Below are 18,040 nucleotides of genomic sequence, written 5' to 3' on the forward strand. Positions count from 1 at the left end.
CATATGAAAATTACATATGCCACAGTAAATATTAAACAAGTACATATTTCTGTTAGAAGCATCAACAGCATTTGTTTGTAGAACAAACACTTTTACTTTAGCCTTTAAGTAAACTGGAAAAATGTTTATATCGAAATTGTCGCTCTTGTTGTCTTTAAACATTGAATTCAGCGTTTAAATTGATAGAATACTTATTTTATTTTATATTTATATATCATACATTTTTTTTTTAATATTCAATATTTATTTACTAGATGTACATGTCGAAGAATCATTTGATAAAGGTTATTTCCTAATTATAGCCCAGCAAATTCTATTCGTTATATTCACACTTCACAAACTGACTCAAAACTTCATAGGCAAGAAGTGAATCTCTCTCTTTCTCTCTATTTCTACTTATTAGTATTTGTGGGTTTGCGAATTAAAGTAGCGGAATATTTACCGCCTGTGTAGCCTGCTTCTTATGACACTCGCTTACAAAAGAATATGCAACTTACATATTATATGTAAGGGAGGTGGAGCTAATGGAGATAATCGATAGTCACTGAAGTCTCGGTTAACATTAGTAAGTGGATAGGTACAAAGCTATCGGTCTCAGCAGTTGTCCGAAGAAACAGCACCAGAAGTAGTTGGTACTGGAGACAGTCGTCAGCAGAATGCAGTATTTACTAAGATTAACTACACTAAATCGTATATATTATAAGTTTATACCATATAAGAAATACCCAAAGGGCTGCTCTATAACGAACACTTCTTCAAAATTCTTCAATTGACTCCATTCACTGGTGAAAGCATCAACAGCGTTTCTTTCTTTTTCGAGTGTTCGTCTTATTGAGCTTATCGATCAAGATGTGGTCAGTGTCAAAATTATGTATTCGAAAGTACAGTTACAGAGATGAGAGATTGATTAAGAGAGCAAAACTAACATCACGGAGAGAGTCCTTAAAATAGCCAAGAAAGCATAAAGTGAATATGTGTGGGTAGATGGTTTTGACTAGACACTCGTTCTTCATTCACTCCATTTAATTTTCGAAGTATCAACATAGTCTGATTTCAGAATAAACTCTTTCTATTATTTTTTTTATATCAAAATTGTTGCTTTTATTGTTAGTTTTTCTCAGGGATAAAATTAATAGATATTTATCTTTTTAAAAATATTAAATACTTGTTGATACAACACGTTATTTAGATATTTATTTGTTGTTACTCTTCTTTAAAATACAAATATATTTCTATATGCGTTTCTAACCATAGGGTGCAGCGAGTGTTTCTCTTTAACAAAACGAACTATTCTCTCGGTATGAACTTGTCAAAACAGTCTGTCAGTTTAGCAGGGTTTTTCCTGAGTATTGTTTTTGGTTGCCATAGAAGAAGAAAGCTTTTTGATGCTTCCCATCGCATGCCATCGGCAGTCACAATGCGTTATTTTGAAAGTTTTTCCTTTCACGCTAAATTTTTGACAAGGTTTCGAAAGTTCAATTTGCTAGTTGCTGTTACTCAGTGCTGTACATCAGTGCGTATACTTGCTAACCAGCTGAAGTGCCTACAAGACAGGACTTATCACACCCTCTCACACACAGAGACTTACGCACAATTAGCGACCGCATGAAATTCGAAACATTTTCAACAGCGAGTTACATAATTGCGCATTGCTCTCGCTCCCTTTCGAATTCTGTTGCAAAATTCACGCCGAACTTCATCAAAATTCCAATTAGCGCTTACACTCAATTACAAGGCGAAAGCGAGGCAAAGGCAAAGAGAAGGCAGCAGCGTAAGCAGCAGCTGCCAAAGACAAAATAAATACAAATACAGCCACAAAACTGCGAGTACATTAAAACTTTTGCCAAATTACTAGCAGACTGCAAAGAGTGGAATGATTTTGGGAATACGGATTGCGATATACGGATTGGATTTTACGACAAAGGAGAAACGAAGGGCAAAAGAGGGAAAAGGCTTGGAATAGAAATTGAAAACGAAAACAAATACCAATACAAACACAAATTCGCTGAGAAAAGTAACAAGTCCAGAGGCAAGCAACAAATCCGTTAAAGTTTTAAAGTCGTGTCGAGTGTGGGAAATGGCGTCATAAAGCCGAATAGCAATGCTGTCAGCCTACAGCAAATAGACGGATGCCAAGGAGCCGCAGGATATTGAAATTCATGTGTAATTATATATATTGTATACAGACAGCGCACAAAAGCATAAGCAACCAAGCAGAAGGAGGTGAGAGAGGGACGAGAGAGAGAGAGAGAGAGAGAGAGAGTCAAGCAGAGCTCCTGCTCTCTAATTGTTCAACGCGCCACATGAAACAATTCTGGCAGCAAATAAGTCTGTCTGTCATGCCACAAAAGGCACACACACAAACACAACACACACACATGCGTAGGGTGAGATGAACAGTTACAATGGCAGAGATACAGATACAAAGATACAGACAGGCTAAAGCTCTGGCAGCCAATGGGGAAATTACCCGAGCCACAGGCAGCAGCAACCTTCAAATGATTTCATCAACGTAATACGATAAATTTCATAATGAAACGACGCGGTAATTGGCAGCCAGCCTTTCCTTTCTCTCTTTCTCTCTCTCTCTATCGCTCTCAGTCTATCCCTCTCTTTATAACTGTGTGTGTGTGCATTTGCTTATTATGCATAATTTTGGAATTATATTAGCTTGACTTTCTGTCCTTAAACAAGAAGGATTCCTAGACATTCTCCCAATTAAAAAGTATATTTTACGCCCTTTGAACCCTTGGGGAAAACTCTCAGCTTAAATATAGTAAATGAAATCATACATTCTCAGCGATTTTTTCTTGGGATTTATGGCGAAATTAACATTAACACGTTGAACCTTTTTGATGAAGCTAACAGACCATTTTCTTGGTTAATCATTGCGCATTATCCCATCCTCAAAGTGTTGAATAAAGAACAAAGCGAAAAGTTTCCAAATAAATGGGAAATTTAAGTGTATTAAATATCAATGGCAAAAACCATAATTTGTTTAATGGCGCTCATTTTGTTAATTAAATACAGATTAACAAAGTGGTTTTAAAGTAACGTTGATTTTATGGCCAAATTATAAGAATCAATTTTGTTAGTTGCAATCGAAGTAAATTTATTTTCATAATTATTTTAGTTTGAATTTAAATCGTTAAAGTAACAAGTAAGAAAAATACTAAATTATACTGGTATATTAATATACTGCTTTGTTCAAAATATACCATATTTATTATATATTAAATAAATGAAAAAATTAAGAATTGCGAATAAAAAGTTCATTGCTGACACTGAAAATAGAAATAATAATATTCAACTGTCGACATACCTTTTTCTATGTTAAGTTGCTGCTGAAAGCACAATTTAAATGTGCAACATACGAATTAAAATAACAAAGCGTTGTTCAAATTGCGCAATTTACAATTGCAGTTAAACTTTTGATTGCATATCAATTCATTTATATAGATGTCATTCGCTAAAATCATACGAATATTCATAAATGAATCACCTTGAGCACTCACACTGCGTTTCGAACTCTCGAATTTTGCATTCACCACTTTTAAAGTTGAATTATTTTACGACAGAAAACAAAAGAGAATAGTTTGTAATTTTTGTTCAGATTTTCGGGCTATTTTTTATTACTTTCATTTATGCTGAATTTTTTATGTGTCCGCGTGATATTTGTTTTTATTCCATTTATTGCGATTGCAACCAAAAGAACAGTTTTTATTGTAATTGTTTTATGCACGCGCTCATCACGCTCGAAACGTTTTGTTTATGAATCGGTTTGTCGACTTGTTTCAGTTTCCCGAGCCGCCTGCAACAAAATGGCGACAAATTCAAATGCAATAAATTTATGTTTGCTTTTGCTGTTGCCGTTGCTGTTGCAGTGGTTGCTTTTATTGTTGTTGTTGTTGTTGTTGTTGTTGTTGTTGTTGTTGTGTCGTGATTTTGAGCAATTTGTTAAAACAAATATCGACACATATATATTTGACTGGTTTTTGCTGTGTTTATTCACAGCAATATGCAGCTGCCCTCGGATTCGTATAGCGATTATTTGCATATTTATTTACTTTTCTGATTATGCGGCGTTGAGCTTTAATTTGATTTATTTATTCAGCCAAATGTTTACAATTATTTAACATCCTCTTTTCATGCAGTATTGGGGATTTCTAATTTTGTTTTAGGTCAGTATAGTTTAAATAGTGTCATGACATCGATACGATCCAATGAAAAATTTGTATATTTTCTCTAGTTGCATTCCAGCTGGCAGCCTGAGGAAGCATTACAGAAAAATACTCAGTCAAGTTTGCCATGCGGTTATTTTCATGTCAAACTTTTTGCATTGTAATTGAGCGTAAAAGCAAAACTTTTCCTATGTTGTGTTGTTTTTAGCCAGCTCTTCTGAGAATTGCATAGGCAATCTACCCTTGGCAAGTAGCTTCGCTTGGCAGCTGCGTCTTAGCCATGGCTGCCAAACATGGCTCTATGGCTGCGGCACAGAGCCACAGCCGCAATTGAGGAAGCTACTCAAAAAATAACTTGTACATAAACTGTAAACAACGGCGCAAGTAAAGGGGGAAGACTTGTTTCTCGCTTGAGGCTGAACTGCTCATAAAGTTCAAGAGCAACATATGTTGTGGCATAAATTTATAAAGTCCTCTGGCTTCGTTCTGCTTTTGCTCCTTACAATTTTGTTTACTTTCATGTGGCCCAAAACCAAATTATGGTTAGACTTTTAACTTGTTTATTATGCGCCGCCTTCGCCTGTCTAAAAATAAGTTTTTTAATTTAATTTTAATGAAAATTTATGATTATTTCTTTCACACGCCACATTGAGAAACTTTCTTGCATTTCTTTTCATTATTATTATTATTGTTTTTGTTTTTGTGTTTATTTTTATTTTTATTTTTGTTGTAGCTGTCGGTTTTTGTTTTATTTGGTTTCTCCCTCAGCACATGCGAGGATATTTGTTTATTTGTCCCAAAAGTTTTGTGTATAAACTCGGTCTTAATATCTTTGGCCAACATGCTTTGCTTGCCAAATTGCAATTAAAATACGAAAAATTCTCTATTCTCTGAAAATATTGTGCAAGTATGAAATTACTTCTGTCATGTGAGTGAAATTTGCATAACTGGGGAGGAAGGTGAGAAAAGTCTTAAAGTGAAAGCAAAACTGAGGTAAAACTTTCAAGAAAGTGTGCATTTATTTGCATGTCACATATGAAATAAATATTGAATATTATTTTGTTGGACATTTTACGTATTTATCTAGAGGAAACTTTCGCTTGGCAATGTGTGAAAAGACTTAAAACGAAAAGAACACAAAAAATACTTCTATAAAATAAGCTTTTATTTTGAAGCGACGATTTTGTTAAAATATATAAAATATTATTCAAATATATTATTGAATTAATATTAATGTAGCATCTATTATTTTTTCAAAAAGTTTTTATCTCAATTGATTGAACACTTTATTAGAAAATGGGCCAAATGGTATAGAGATAACGAACAAAAAAGTAAGAAAGCTACAGTCGAGTGTGTACGACAGTGCGGTATTATTATTATACTGAATTAATATAGTTTGGTATATCAATATTCTATTACTTTCAAAATATACAATAGTGAGCTTAATATACCAGACGCAAGTCCCGACTAGAGAAGTCGTTTGTTGCCATGTAAATTTATTTTTTTTAATCAATTCTATAATTTATGCATTTTACCCTATGAGTAGCTGGTATAAAAATAGAACAGTCTTTTCCACTTAAGTAGATTAATCTTTCGAAAACTAAAACAAAGTGAATAACATAATAAACGTATATATAATATATTTCCCTACCTTATTTTATATTTAATGATCTATCTTTCTGTCCGTCTGACTGTCTAATTCCTGTCTCTTCCCCTTGAGAGACGCGACGTTAACTCCAGCGATTCCATTAATGGCACGACATTTCTCGCAACGTAAGTGAAGTGCTGTATAAATATTAATAACGTTTCAAATGCCGTGCCACATAGCTGTCAGTCTCTCGTATGGGCGGCTGCCACATGCGGCATGCCACCTCAAACATATCAAAGATGGCAGCTAGGAGTATTGAGGAGGCGGGTGGCGTTTTACAATTGCGACAAATTGCATTTGCCTAGCTGACTACAACTGCCACATATGAGAGCATTGTGTTCGAGTTAATGCCTCCGCTTTGTCTCCAGATTATAATGCAGAGAGAGCGAGAGCGAGAGAGCAGGAGTGGGAGTGGGAGGACTGGCAAACAGACAGGCGACAACGCTGAGAACATAACCCTAAACATTACAACATGCATCATCAACATAATCAGCAGCAACATCAACAATAACATGCTCCCCTAGCATCACTTGTTCAACGGCGGCCGCAACACGCGTTTGTCATTCAACTGATATCGCCTCGATCTAGGTGCGACTTAGAAGGGGATTAGAAGGTGGCTGTGAGCTGCGGGGTGAGGTGTGTTGGGCATACGTGCTGCTGTCCGCCTACAATTCACGAACAACAAATTTAGCGATGTGCGTGCCCAGCCAGTTCATCTTCCACTTCCACAGTGTGTCACATTTAAGCTCTCCTCTCTCTCTCTCTCTCTCTCTCTCTATCACGCTTTCTCTCTTTGTGTGTGTGTTTATATTTATCTGCGTATTAAATTGCCAGCTCGTGTGTTGAACTCAGCTCAGGCCTCGACTATTGTTAGCCTTTTGTTCCTGTTGTTGTAGTTTATGTTGTTGCTGTTGCTGCTCTGCTATTTTTATAGTCATTTTTCTGCCATTATTTTTATCAGCACGTGAACGTTGCGAGTCCATTTTCAGTTTCAGTTCGAGTCACAGTTTCTTTGCTTTCCCTCTCTTCATATTCCCTTGCTCTATTTATCTTTACTTGCTACTCTTCTTCGGCTTCTTCCGTCTCCTTTAAGGTTTTTCGTTTTTGTTTGGGTTACAGTTAAGTTGATACTCTACTCTCTAAAATAGCAGTGTAACAAAATATTGTATTTTGCGTGAACAACATTCTCTCAACATCTCATTAAAATTTAAGCATCACAATTTACTAAATTTAAAATAAAATAGCACATACATATGTATTTATTTATTTATTAAAGGCATAGAATATAAATTAATTTATAACCTAGCGTAAATTTACTAATGGTGGCTGCTTTGGCCTTTGGCTAGGAATAAATATAATAACAAAAGGTATGAACAAGTTATAATTTTAGTTATATTTATATTTTTATATTTGAGCACATATGTAAGTATAGCACTATTATCGATTTTCTAATTTCGTCCTTCTGTTATCGATATTTTCCATGTTTTGTATTGTGTAATTATAACTTATTTACATAAGTGTATCCCAAGTTTGAATTAAAACTTTTCATTTTTTAAAGGAGTTGCAAAAATATGAAATTAAAAAAATGTAATTATATTGCGTATAATTTTTTTGCGACATCAATAAGCAAATTACCTTGTTCATTTATTAAGCACACAATATCTCGTAATTGTTCCTGAATCAACTTACAGTTGATTACTGTTCAGATATATAGGGTATTTTGGGGTAGCACGCACCCTGTCCGTGATCAGATGCGGAGTTGAAAGCTTTATGGCATCCGCTCTGAGGTTGGGGGTTTGATTTATAAATGAATAAAGTAGCTGAAGCACTTGGCACGCAGCGAATAAACAACGTACGAAACGTACGAGCTAATTTATTATTGCACTAATCAAATCTATCTTTTAATTTAAATGTGCAATCTAAAGTAATGTTAATAGTTGTGGGTTAAATGTCTGGTCATCTAGTTGATTAAGTCCTCGGATTATTTGACGACTAAACAGAGCTGTCGTTAAGCGAAATAACTCACTTTTCGTGTTGAGACAAAGATTTGAGGGCAACATTTTCATTTCAACGAAATGTTGCTCTAGGCTGTGTTCCATTTTGGATGACAGGATGTCGCTGAGACGTTTGTCCTGTGGCAAGAAGCAAGGCATGTGGCACAGCCTGCCACAGCAGCAGTCGAGCTTTGCTTGATTGTCTTTCACTCAGCGCGGAGACAAGACAAGAGGAGAGGCAACAAATTTGATGTACTACTCGCACATGTGAAGTGAATGCCATGCATGACAATTTTCCAGCTTGCTGAGGGGTTGAGTCAAGTCAGTGAAATGAAGGGTGTGAAGGGAAGCGAAGAGTAGGAAAGGGGAGTAGAACAAACACACGCTCCACGTAAATTTCATGCAATTTGTTATGTTTTATGTGCCTCGTCTGGCAGTCAGGGCAGCTTCAACTCTGATGGGGGCGCAACGTTGCGCTCTGCGATGGTTGCTGGCAGCTGGTTGCTGGTTGCTGGCTGTTGGTTGCTGCCAACTCGAATGTTACGCCTGGGAATCTCAAAATGACAGACTTCAATTTATACAATTTATTTTATTAAGTCAAACATTTGTCTCTCTCCCTCTCCCTCTCCCTCTCCCTCTCCCTCTCCCTCTCCCTCTCCCTCTCCCTCTCCCTCTCCCTCTCCCTCTCCCTCACCATCTCTCTACGTGTGCGTGTTTGCCGTTTTATTAACAAATTGATGAAACAATTTCCGCAGCGTTTAATATGAGGCAATTTTTTCCTCTGACCAACCGCTTTTTGGATTTCCGCTCAACAAAAAAAAAAGAAGAAAATTGAACATTCTTGGGGAGTGGGATGAAATCAGACAACATTCCGAGTATATGAAACTGTCCCTTTATGGCACGTTAAATTTCACAATTTTAGTACACACATAAAATCTAGGAAATTGGCAAATTTCAATTGCCTCTCGACCAGCCAGCGAAGGATGCGGAGGACTCGACTTGACTCTCACCTAAGCGCCCATATAAATCTCAATTTATGTGCCCTATTTAGGCATTTTGGGCACGCAGCAGCCATTTGGGTTTGGCTTTCGCTTTAGGCCTCAAAATTATTGAATCTAATTAACTTAAATGAAATGAATGAAGACTACAAATGCGCCTGGCAAACTCGTAAAACTTCCCAGACTCCCAAGAACCTCCTCTATGCCATAGGCAATACGATGTGTGTGTGCGAGGCACGTTTAATTTATGGATGTGTATATAAATTCATTTGGAGCTCTTTAATTGCAGCTTAATGGCAGGAATCTTGTAATGTTCGACCATTCCAGCCGCTCTTGTTACTGCGCCTGAAGGTCAACAGATTGATTGAGGATTAAGACTCCCAGTCCAAAAAGACTTTGTAAGTCTTGTTTGTTTGCCTTTCTTCTGGCAATTGATGGCTGCCCAAAACTCAACTGAATCCTTATAATTAATCATTTACACAAGCCGAGTTGGAAGTGGGTCTGCTCCTCTAATATTTATAATGTAAATTGTTTGCCCAATTGTGGCTGCTTTCACAGTGTTTACTTTATTATTGTGCAGGCTGCTTAATAAATTGAATGCAAACAGTTTCTTCCACGAACCCAACTCAAATTCATGTCTGACTTTGAATGAAAACTATATTGGAACAAGTAGGAAAATTTCGGTCGAGTGTGCTCGACTGTGATATACCGGTTACCCATTTAAAAAAAAAAAACAAAACAGTGCGGTATTATCCCTAAAATATACTAATTTAAGAGACTGACTGTAACTACTTAAATATACCGAAGTCTATATATATGTATATATATCGATAAACTATTAAATTTAGAATATAGCCTATATATAAATATTTGATATATCGATATACAATTGTATCTAAAAGCAAGCAGGTACAGTCGAGTGTATTCGACTGTGAGATACCCACAACCCATTTTCTATAAAAGCAAAACAGTGCGGTAATATTCTAAAGTATACCGAATTTTTAGACTGACTATAACAACTAAAATATACCGAAGACTATATTTGGTATATCGATATACAATTGTAGTCGATTCGACAAGTGTGCTGGGCTGTGAGATACTATTGTGGTGATATTCTGAATATACTAAAAAATACTAAAAGGCTTTGTTTGATATATCTACTTTTAATTTGATCAAAAGAAACGGCGATATTCTTAAAATATATCAAATTAATATACTGGAATATACCGAAGGCTTTTTTGGTAAACCGATTTTTAATAAAAGTAAAAATGGCGGTATTATTCTTAAATTATTATACTAAAATACTAAAAATAACGAAGGTTATATTTGGTATATCGATGTACTATTGCGCTTAAAATATAGTATAGACAATTTTATTTGGTATATCGATATACAATTGTATTTAATATATACCATATAGTATAAAATATTCTATATTGTTCATATGGACAGACAGTCAAACATTCGGTTGACACTGATGAAGAATCTATATACTATATACTCCTTCTGCCAGTTACATACATTTTCTGAAGGCACAGAGTTATAATAACCTTCTCCTTCATTTGTAGCACGTATTTTCATTTCTAGTGTGAATATCCTTTTCATACCCTCTTCTGAACATAATTTTGACACGTTTGAATGATGGACTACATCGATGCTCATTGCACAAAGTGCTTAGACTTAGACTGACATTTGTAGCCATCAATGTTGATGTAGACACAGGTAAATGTCGGAATAGTTTCCAAGGAATTTCTTGACTTTGCACTTTAAGAAACTGATAAAAATTTGTTTTACTTTTGACAGTAAACACAATCAGTGTTAGCCGGCAGGTAAATTCTGGCTCAGATTCGCTCAGCTGAGGAATTTCCGTCTGTTCTCCTTTTTGTGACTGGCATAAAATCAATTTGCAACTTCACTTTGAACCCTTCAATTGCCAGGACGAAGGCCGCCGGCTACAAACAGTAATGACCTCGTGCCACTTTCCCTCCAAATTCCGATCCCAAATAGCTTCATTTGCGTCAGCCAAAAAATCCAAAAAGGTTAAGGAAAAATAAGTCAACAGCCAAGCAGATTTTTCTATTTGTCACCCGCAAAAACATGAAAAATGTCAAATGAAAAATTTGCTTTTTCCGCAAAAAGAAGCAAATAGAAATTGCAAACGTCTGCATAAAATGTGTATAAATTTGGTCATGGTTTAGACAAATCTATAAAATAAAAGAGAAAAACTTTTACGCATCGCAGCACAAAGTGACCCCGATAAAGTTGATGTAAGCCGTCGACTGTTAACAGTTTTTCGTTGTTCGTTGCTCGTTGTTTGGCCAAAAACTGTGCGAATTGCGAAAGTTTTTAATGGATTTTTCCGTTTGATAAGATTAACAGAGCAACAGCAAAGAATTAAAAGCAACACGCTAAGAAGTTGTACTTTCTTTAAAGCTCTGCCAACAAAAATGTAATTTTCCAGCAATAGAAGAAAACCCTTTAAAAAATTCAACACGCTTTGTTTGATGTGGTCGGCAAAAATTACTGTAGCGGAAGTCTTTTACTGACAGCTGAGAAATCAGCTCTTCTGCCTGCCATCGAAATCAACTTCAGCTGTCCATTGAATTTGCCCCCCTCAGTCCGTCACTCATTCCATCAGTCGGACAGTCAATCATTCGAAGCATCGCTGCAGGGCTTCCAGAGTTGTTTGTCTGTGAAATTTGAGTAGGCAATTTTAATAATTTAAGTAAATGATCCATCACAGTTACAGTTAATCTATCAAAGGCAGCCCAGGAGACATACATACCATACATATTTATGTATATTTTATCTTCTTCAATTTTTTTGCTTTTCTCTTTTAGTTAACAAATTGTCTTGTTAAAAGTTTTCGTCTCCTCCTTATTTGCCTGACCGCAAATCGCGCTGTGAAAATAAGATGAAAAGTGACTTGAAAAATCTGTAAAAATGCTTTGACTTTCCTCTGTCTCTATGTGTGTGTGTGTGTGTACGATATATGTGTATGTGTGTGTGTGTTTGCGATAAGGAAATTTGCTGGCTATTAGTATTTAAGGCGTCAAGTCATTTATATTCATTTGGATATTTTTACCCAAATGAGACAGACAAACGCTTGATTGCCAAGTGCTGATGGATAATCGTAATGGCCAAAAGTGGACAGCCCAAAGGACACCAAGGACATTGAACTGACAAATGATTAGCAATTGAAGGCAGCTCAACGAGGACAAAAGAAAGACCAAGAAAAATCCAATTTTAAATCTCCTATTAAGCAGCAGCCTTTAATGCCTTAAATGGGCTACTTTAAGGCAATAGATTTCAATGGAGATTAATATAAATTCTTTGAATTTCTTGGTAAGAAAATGTAATTTCCTTTATGAGTATCATAAGAATTTTTAACAATTTTCAATGGAACTTAGAAGGAAGAAGGATGTTACAGATTTAAAGTATAATTTGGTAGAGAATATATTATGATGTGTAACGAGTTTTCAACAATTTGCATGAAATCACCAGATTTAAAATATGTTATGTTAAAATATAGTAAAGAATAAATGGTTTTAGATTATACAATCATAGTTAGAATTTTCAAGAATTTTCATGGCAAAGCAAGTATAAAGTGTTTGGGACACTTTCGGTAAGGAACAAATAGTTTTAAGCAATCCAATCACATTTCAGAGTAAAATATATTTATTAGACTTCTTAAAATATTTAAGTCAATAGAATTTCATTATTTGAAAGAGTATTTTGCTGGTTGCTTTTCATTATTTTTGTTCGTCGAGCAATTTACTTGATTAGATGTATGTGATTTTTTTTATGTGCCATAAATTCACTTTACGGCAATATTCTACGCAAAGGATTTTCGTAGGCACTGAAAAGTTTCCTCAATTGATTTGATGCCAAATGGAAAATTCCCATTTTCTTTTTCCAATCTTGCTTTTCCGTCGATTTTTCTATACGGCACGCAATATGCAAATTTTATGTTTTATTGCTTGGGCACTCATCAAATTTGGAAATCACTTTTTTTTTTCACCCGAATACGAAGTCGAAAGTCAATATAGAAGGTCGAGCTAAGTGAATACAAGAAGTCATATAATGTTATTATATATATATTGTTGGTACCCCCATTGGGAAGTTGGGATACATGGCCGACCAGGCAAAGCCATCAATCTTTTGATGGAACCTCTCACGTAGTCATCGCACAGCTGCAAATAGTTGAAGCCGCTTAGGCACGAATTTCTATTAAAATATTTATGCAAAATCCTGTGAAGCGACATTTTAAGCCACCGTTGAAAGGGTCTGAGTAGGTTCTGGATTGGGTGCAGCTCTCCGGCTGTGCGTGAAAAATTTCAGCAAACGATTTTCATAATCGATTTTCAGTGTCTCCTCAATGGCTGTTGACAAGAGCGAGCGAATTGCGGGGGGCATGACTAAAGAGGCTTGTCAACCTTTATCAAAATAAAAAAAGAGAAAAAAGAAACAAAAAGGGATAAGAGGCGCCAAGTGGGGATGAGAGGCCAGACAGAGAAAGAGAGAGCGAGAGCGAGACGAACAAAGCCGAGACAAATGCGACATGCGTCTGTTGACAATATATCAACATGTGGAATGCGGGCGGGAAGCCTTCAATATGGGCAAGGCGGAGTGGGCGTGGCGGGGCTCATCGCTGAGGCATCGCTTGCTATAGTGGCTGTGAATGTCCTTGCTGGCTTTCAGACTCGTTGAAAAATATGCAAAAGCCAAGCCGGCTTTACAATTTTTCTACTTGACTTTGACTTTTTCGCATCTGTTGTCGTTGCCGTTGTCGTTGTCGTTGTCATCCTTGTTGTTGTTGTTGCTCTCGGTGCACGCCACCGGGTCAAGTAATCTTTAAAGTAGGCCCCTTCCTCCGTCCTCCGTCCTCTGTCTGCCGATGCCCGAGATTCCTGCTGGTACAACGATTCACTCGCTGGGCAATTCAAGAGCAGCAAAGCGCGTCTAATCGATTCGCTGGCGGCACAGAATTGCCTCGCTATGGGACTGTGACCGTGGGATTGAGGTCCTCCTGCTCGTCCTGCTCGATTTGGGTTTGACTTTGGGGTCGTCTCTGCTGCTTGTCTTTGTGTGGATTGCGCTGCTAACCCGTTTTGTGGGCGTATGTGACAATAGTTGTGTGAACTTGCTAGCAACAAAACAAAAAAAGAAAAAGCAAAAGATTAAGCACAACATGTGATAAGCAACAGTTGCCTGCTTCCTTTGGAGGCAGTTTCTAAATCACACTTATTGCCACCCGATGTGAAGTGGACAGCACAAAGAAAATGAATGGGTGAAATGGTAAATGTTCTTTTGAGCTGAGCATTGAATGAAAATGAACTTTCGCAAAGAAGTTTTGTGTTGCATGCAACGAAAAACACTTTTCACATCAGGGCAATCACAAGCTGTCAGCAATGAGTGATAGTAAATTGATTTTTTCTTGTAAAATATTTTACAGATTGCAATGCATTCAATTTGAATTGTAAACAACGTAACAGCCTTGGACTACTAAATAGATTTAGTTTTCTTCATACATTGTAGGAATTACTGTAATTATATTTGATATTTCCTTCTTGTGTGTCTAATTTTAGATGAAGACAAAAAGTCACGTTTGGAAATTTAACAAAGTTGTTCATATAAGAAAGCTACAAATTTCCATTTCCAAGCAAAACACAATTCAAGTAGTATATTTAAAGAATAATCCCGCTGTATTTTGCTTGGAACTGAAAATATGTAGCGGGTATTTGGGTTTTAGTGTGTTTACAAGTCAGCTAAAAATACTAAATACCCAACACCATAAATTCCACATCCATATGCTACTACATACTAATATAACAGTATAAAAATAAAAGTATAAAATATACCAGATTGACAACCAACGCAATTAAACCCAATTCCATCATGCATTTGTTGCCATATAAAACTTTCTCTTTAAAAACTTCTTCAATTTGTATGAGGTCGAAAATTGCTTCTTCTGCCTGTTACATACATTTTCTGTAGTATGTGAATTATAACATAGCGTGAGATTAAAAATTCAGATAGAACACAACAACAACATAACGTAATATATGATGGTTAAACAAGCTGATCATATGTATGACTGTCACATTTACAAATAGTTTGATGTCGTAAAATGTTTATGCTATATTCTCTTAATGCAAGCAGTATTACTTATATTTAAATGCTTTGCAGTTTAAAGGAATTTAAATTGTTTGATTGCCGTTGATTGGTTTGGTTAGAATCTAATGACATTTTTGCTATAAATAATAATGATTTATTGACATATTTCAGGCATGTCATTAAAGCAGTTCATTAACTTTGATTATTGCATTATTATACATGAAATATAACAGCAAAATATTGATTTCTTATGGGCTTTTCTTATTGTGTCGATAGATGTATTGTCATCATTTGAAACACAAAGAAGCCATTTTCCGCAAACATTTGCTTGTTTGCTTAAGGTTCAGCAATCCGTGGTTAACTATCAAATTGAGCTACGCATTGTCTTGTTTATATTTCGACATACAAACTTACAGGGAGCGGCTAAAAGTAGGTGTGGCATCTTGGCTTTGGAACTGTTTCCATAAAGATTTATTAAACGTTGACTTCGTTGTCGACGTTGTGGCTGCTTTCTCCCCTCTCTCCCCTCGAACTCTAAGCTGTCATGGACCAAGGTCTCTCGCAATTCTCAAGCGCGTGCTGTGTTCGTGGTTTTATGTTGGGGGGATGAGTGGATGGGGGTGATGGAGCTGGGGGTGTGGTAACCGCCTGCAGCTAAGCGCAATGCGTTTGTCAAATTTTGACGAGCATCACCCTCGCTGCTCCCTTTTATCGATTTGGCCCCAGCATCCTTTGAAATCTATCTGTCTGTGGCTGGCTTAGTGTGCCCTTAAGCTAAATTAAAGCATATATTACATTGCATTAATCCTTTGATGTCTGAGAGTGGTTTTTTCCTTCCAAACTTGTGTTGATTAAGCTGCGGATTTAATGAATATGGAAGAAGTTTACTTTTCTGCTATAAATTTCTTCATTTTAAAGTCTGCTTGAGCATTTAAAGCAAACATTTTCTGGACTTGTCTTTACCTCAAGAATACGCAACACAAAAGCAGAGTCCAACAATTTCCGTCATCGAAGGCAAACAAATCATTTGAAATGTTTCTCATATTCTTATGCTTCCTGAGTAAACAAAGAAACAACTCGATTGTCATTCATAATTTACTGAGACCTGCAAACTTGACAACATCAAATGAACACTAATTTCAAACCCAGGCTGAAATTGACTTGCACAAAGCCAATCTAACAAAGGGAAGAAAAATGTTGGTCACGTAACCACTTTGCTTTTTGCCTCTAAGGAATAACAAATACAACGACGACGAGAAACGCATGATTAGGAGGTGAGAGCGATTCATTCGACTATGAAATACCCTATAGGCTTTGAATGAAACCAAAGTAGGCGAATTGTGCAAAGGAAACAACGCTAGGCACTGAACGCTAGATGGCGCCAGTACATCTATAAAAATTAGTCATGTTAAATGGCAAGAACAAAGATTGCACATGAAGTTGATTATATGACTTAGAGGTGACATCGATCCATTCGACTATGAAATACCCTTGAAGTTTTGAAAGAAATCAAAGTTGGCGAAAGATGCAAGCGAAACAACTAACCGATAGATGACGCCATTGGATTTAAGAAAATAAGTCATGTTAAATCTCAATGTTAAATCAAAGATTGAACATGCAATTAATTCTATTCAAAGATAAACGTGCGCTCTTTGACTATAATACTCTTTAAATTGTTTATCAAATTGAATTATGCAAACTAAGCAATCCAAGCAATTCCATCGAACAATAGATGGCGCGAGTATATAGCAGGAGAAACTATGTTAAAAGACAAGAAAAATAATTGCACAAACAATTAATTATATTAAAAGTTAAGAATGTTGCCTTCGAGTAGCAAACTAACCTTAAAATTGTTTATCAAATTAAACTAGGCAAATTAAGCAATACATGCAATGCCAACGAACACTAGATGGCGCCATTGCCGCTAGCAAGAGAAATGATATCATTTAACATATGTTAAATGACAAGAGAAATGGTTCCACAAACAATTTAAATTAAATCAAAATTTTATGTTTGATTATTATTTGAAACTATACAAAAATGCATAATGCACACTCGCATCTCAAATTCGATAAAATCTAAAATGCAAATTAATTGATATATCATTTATAATTGAAGTTCGATAAAATTCATTTAATGTTCACCATGTCGGAATAATTATAAAGTAAAATAAATTAAAATTCAAGCATTTTGATTCAGCTTATAAATTGTTTATTTATTTCGGAGCAACCAGTTGTAGCATTTGCAACTGGCCAAGTCAACATCCTGAACTCAATGCAGCCTTGCAATGCGCCTCGCTGGCCAATTCCATAACGAACAAGGACATAAAAACACTCAGGCCAAACCGAGTCGAGTCGAGTTGACAGTGTGCTCAGAATTTTCCGCGCGTTGACTGCTGAAGCGGCAGCCGAAGGGAAGTTAGATGTGGGCGGGTCCTGCAATGTTCTTTTGTCACAGTCAGGGACAAAAAGAGAGAGCGAAGGAGGAGGAACTTTACATTTTAAGGGGGCGGCTACCGCAGACTGGAATTACAAATTCAGCACAATGTCCGCTTTGTCATTTATGCATTCACCGTATAAATTAAGCACAAGACGTTTCAACCTAGCTGCTTAATAAGCTCTTAAATGTTCTTTAATCTTTTTTTAGGTGGTAGTGGCAGCGGAGGCGGCGGCGGCGGTGGAGGAGGCGGCGGTGGCGGTGGCAGCTCCTCGGACATCTCCAAAGATCATTGCAATAAGACGGTGGACATCTTCGAGGACATTAGCTCACCTGAGGTCAGCAATCAGAATGTGGGACGACCTCTGACCTGCTGGTATCGCTTTCGACCCCTCAAGGGTTCGCCGCGTGACTTTGTGCTGCGTTTACGCTTCAAGAAGTTCAAGGTGGGCCAGCTGCTGAATGCCACCCACTGTGACGGTGGCTATCTTCAGGTGAGTACAGCAACAATCGCAATCGCAATCGCACTTGCAACAACGATGTCGCTGATGACGCTGATTTATGGCATTGCCGCGGCAATCAAATCTAATTTATAACTTGGCGTCGTCTAAATGATGACACATGTCCTTGGCCCCCTCTTGCAATGCTTGACAGCTTTATGGGGCA

General features: G+C 36.6%; 1 protein-coding gene across 1 annotated transcript in view; it reads left to right on the forward strand.

Moving 5' to 3' along the window:
- Nucleotides 1–18,040, forward strand: part of LOC132790627 (uncharacterized) — a 76,708-nt gene that overhangs the window by 37,414 nt on the left and 21,254 nt on the right. The window contains exon 3 of the mRNA XM_060799229.1: nt 17,585–17,868. Coding sequence (XP_060655212.1) covers nt 17,585–17,868 — 284 coding nt within the window. The remainder of the gene's footprint in view (nt 1–17,584; nt 17,869–18,040) is intronic.

Source organism: Drosophila nasuta, chromosome 3, assembly GCF_023558535.2.
Source record: "Drosophila nasuta strain 15112-1781.00 chromosome 3, ASM2355853v1, whole genome shotgun sequence".
NCBI lineage: Eukaryota > Metazoa > Arthropoda > Insecta > Diptera > Drosophilidae > Drosophila > Drosophila nasuta.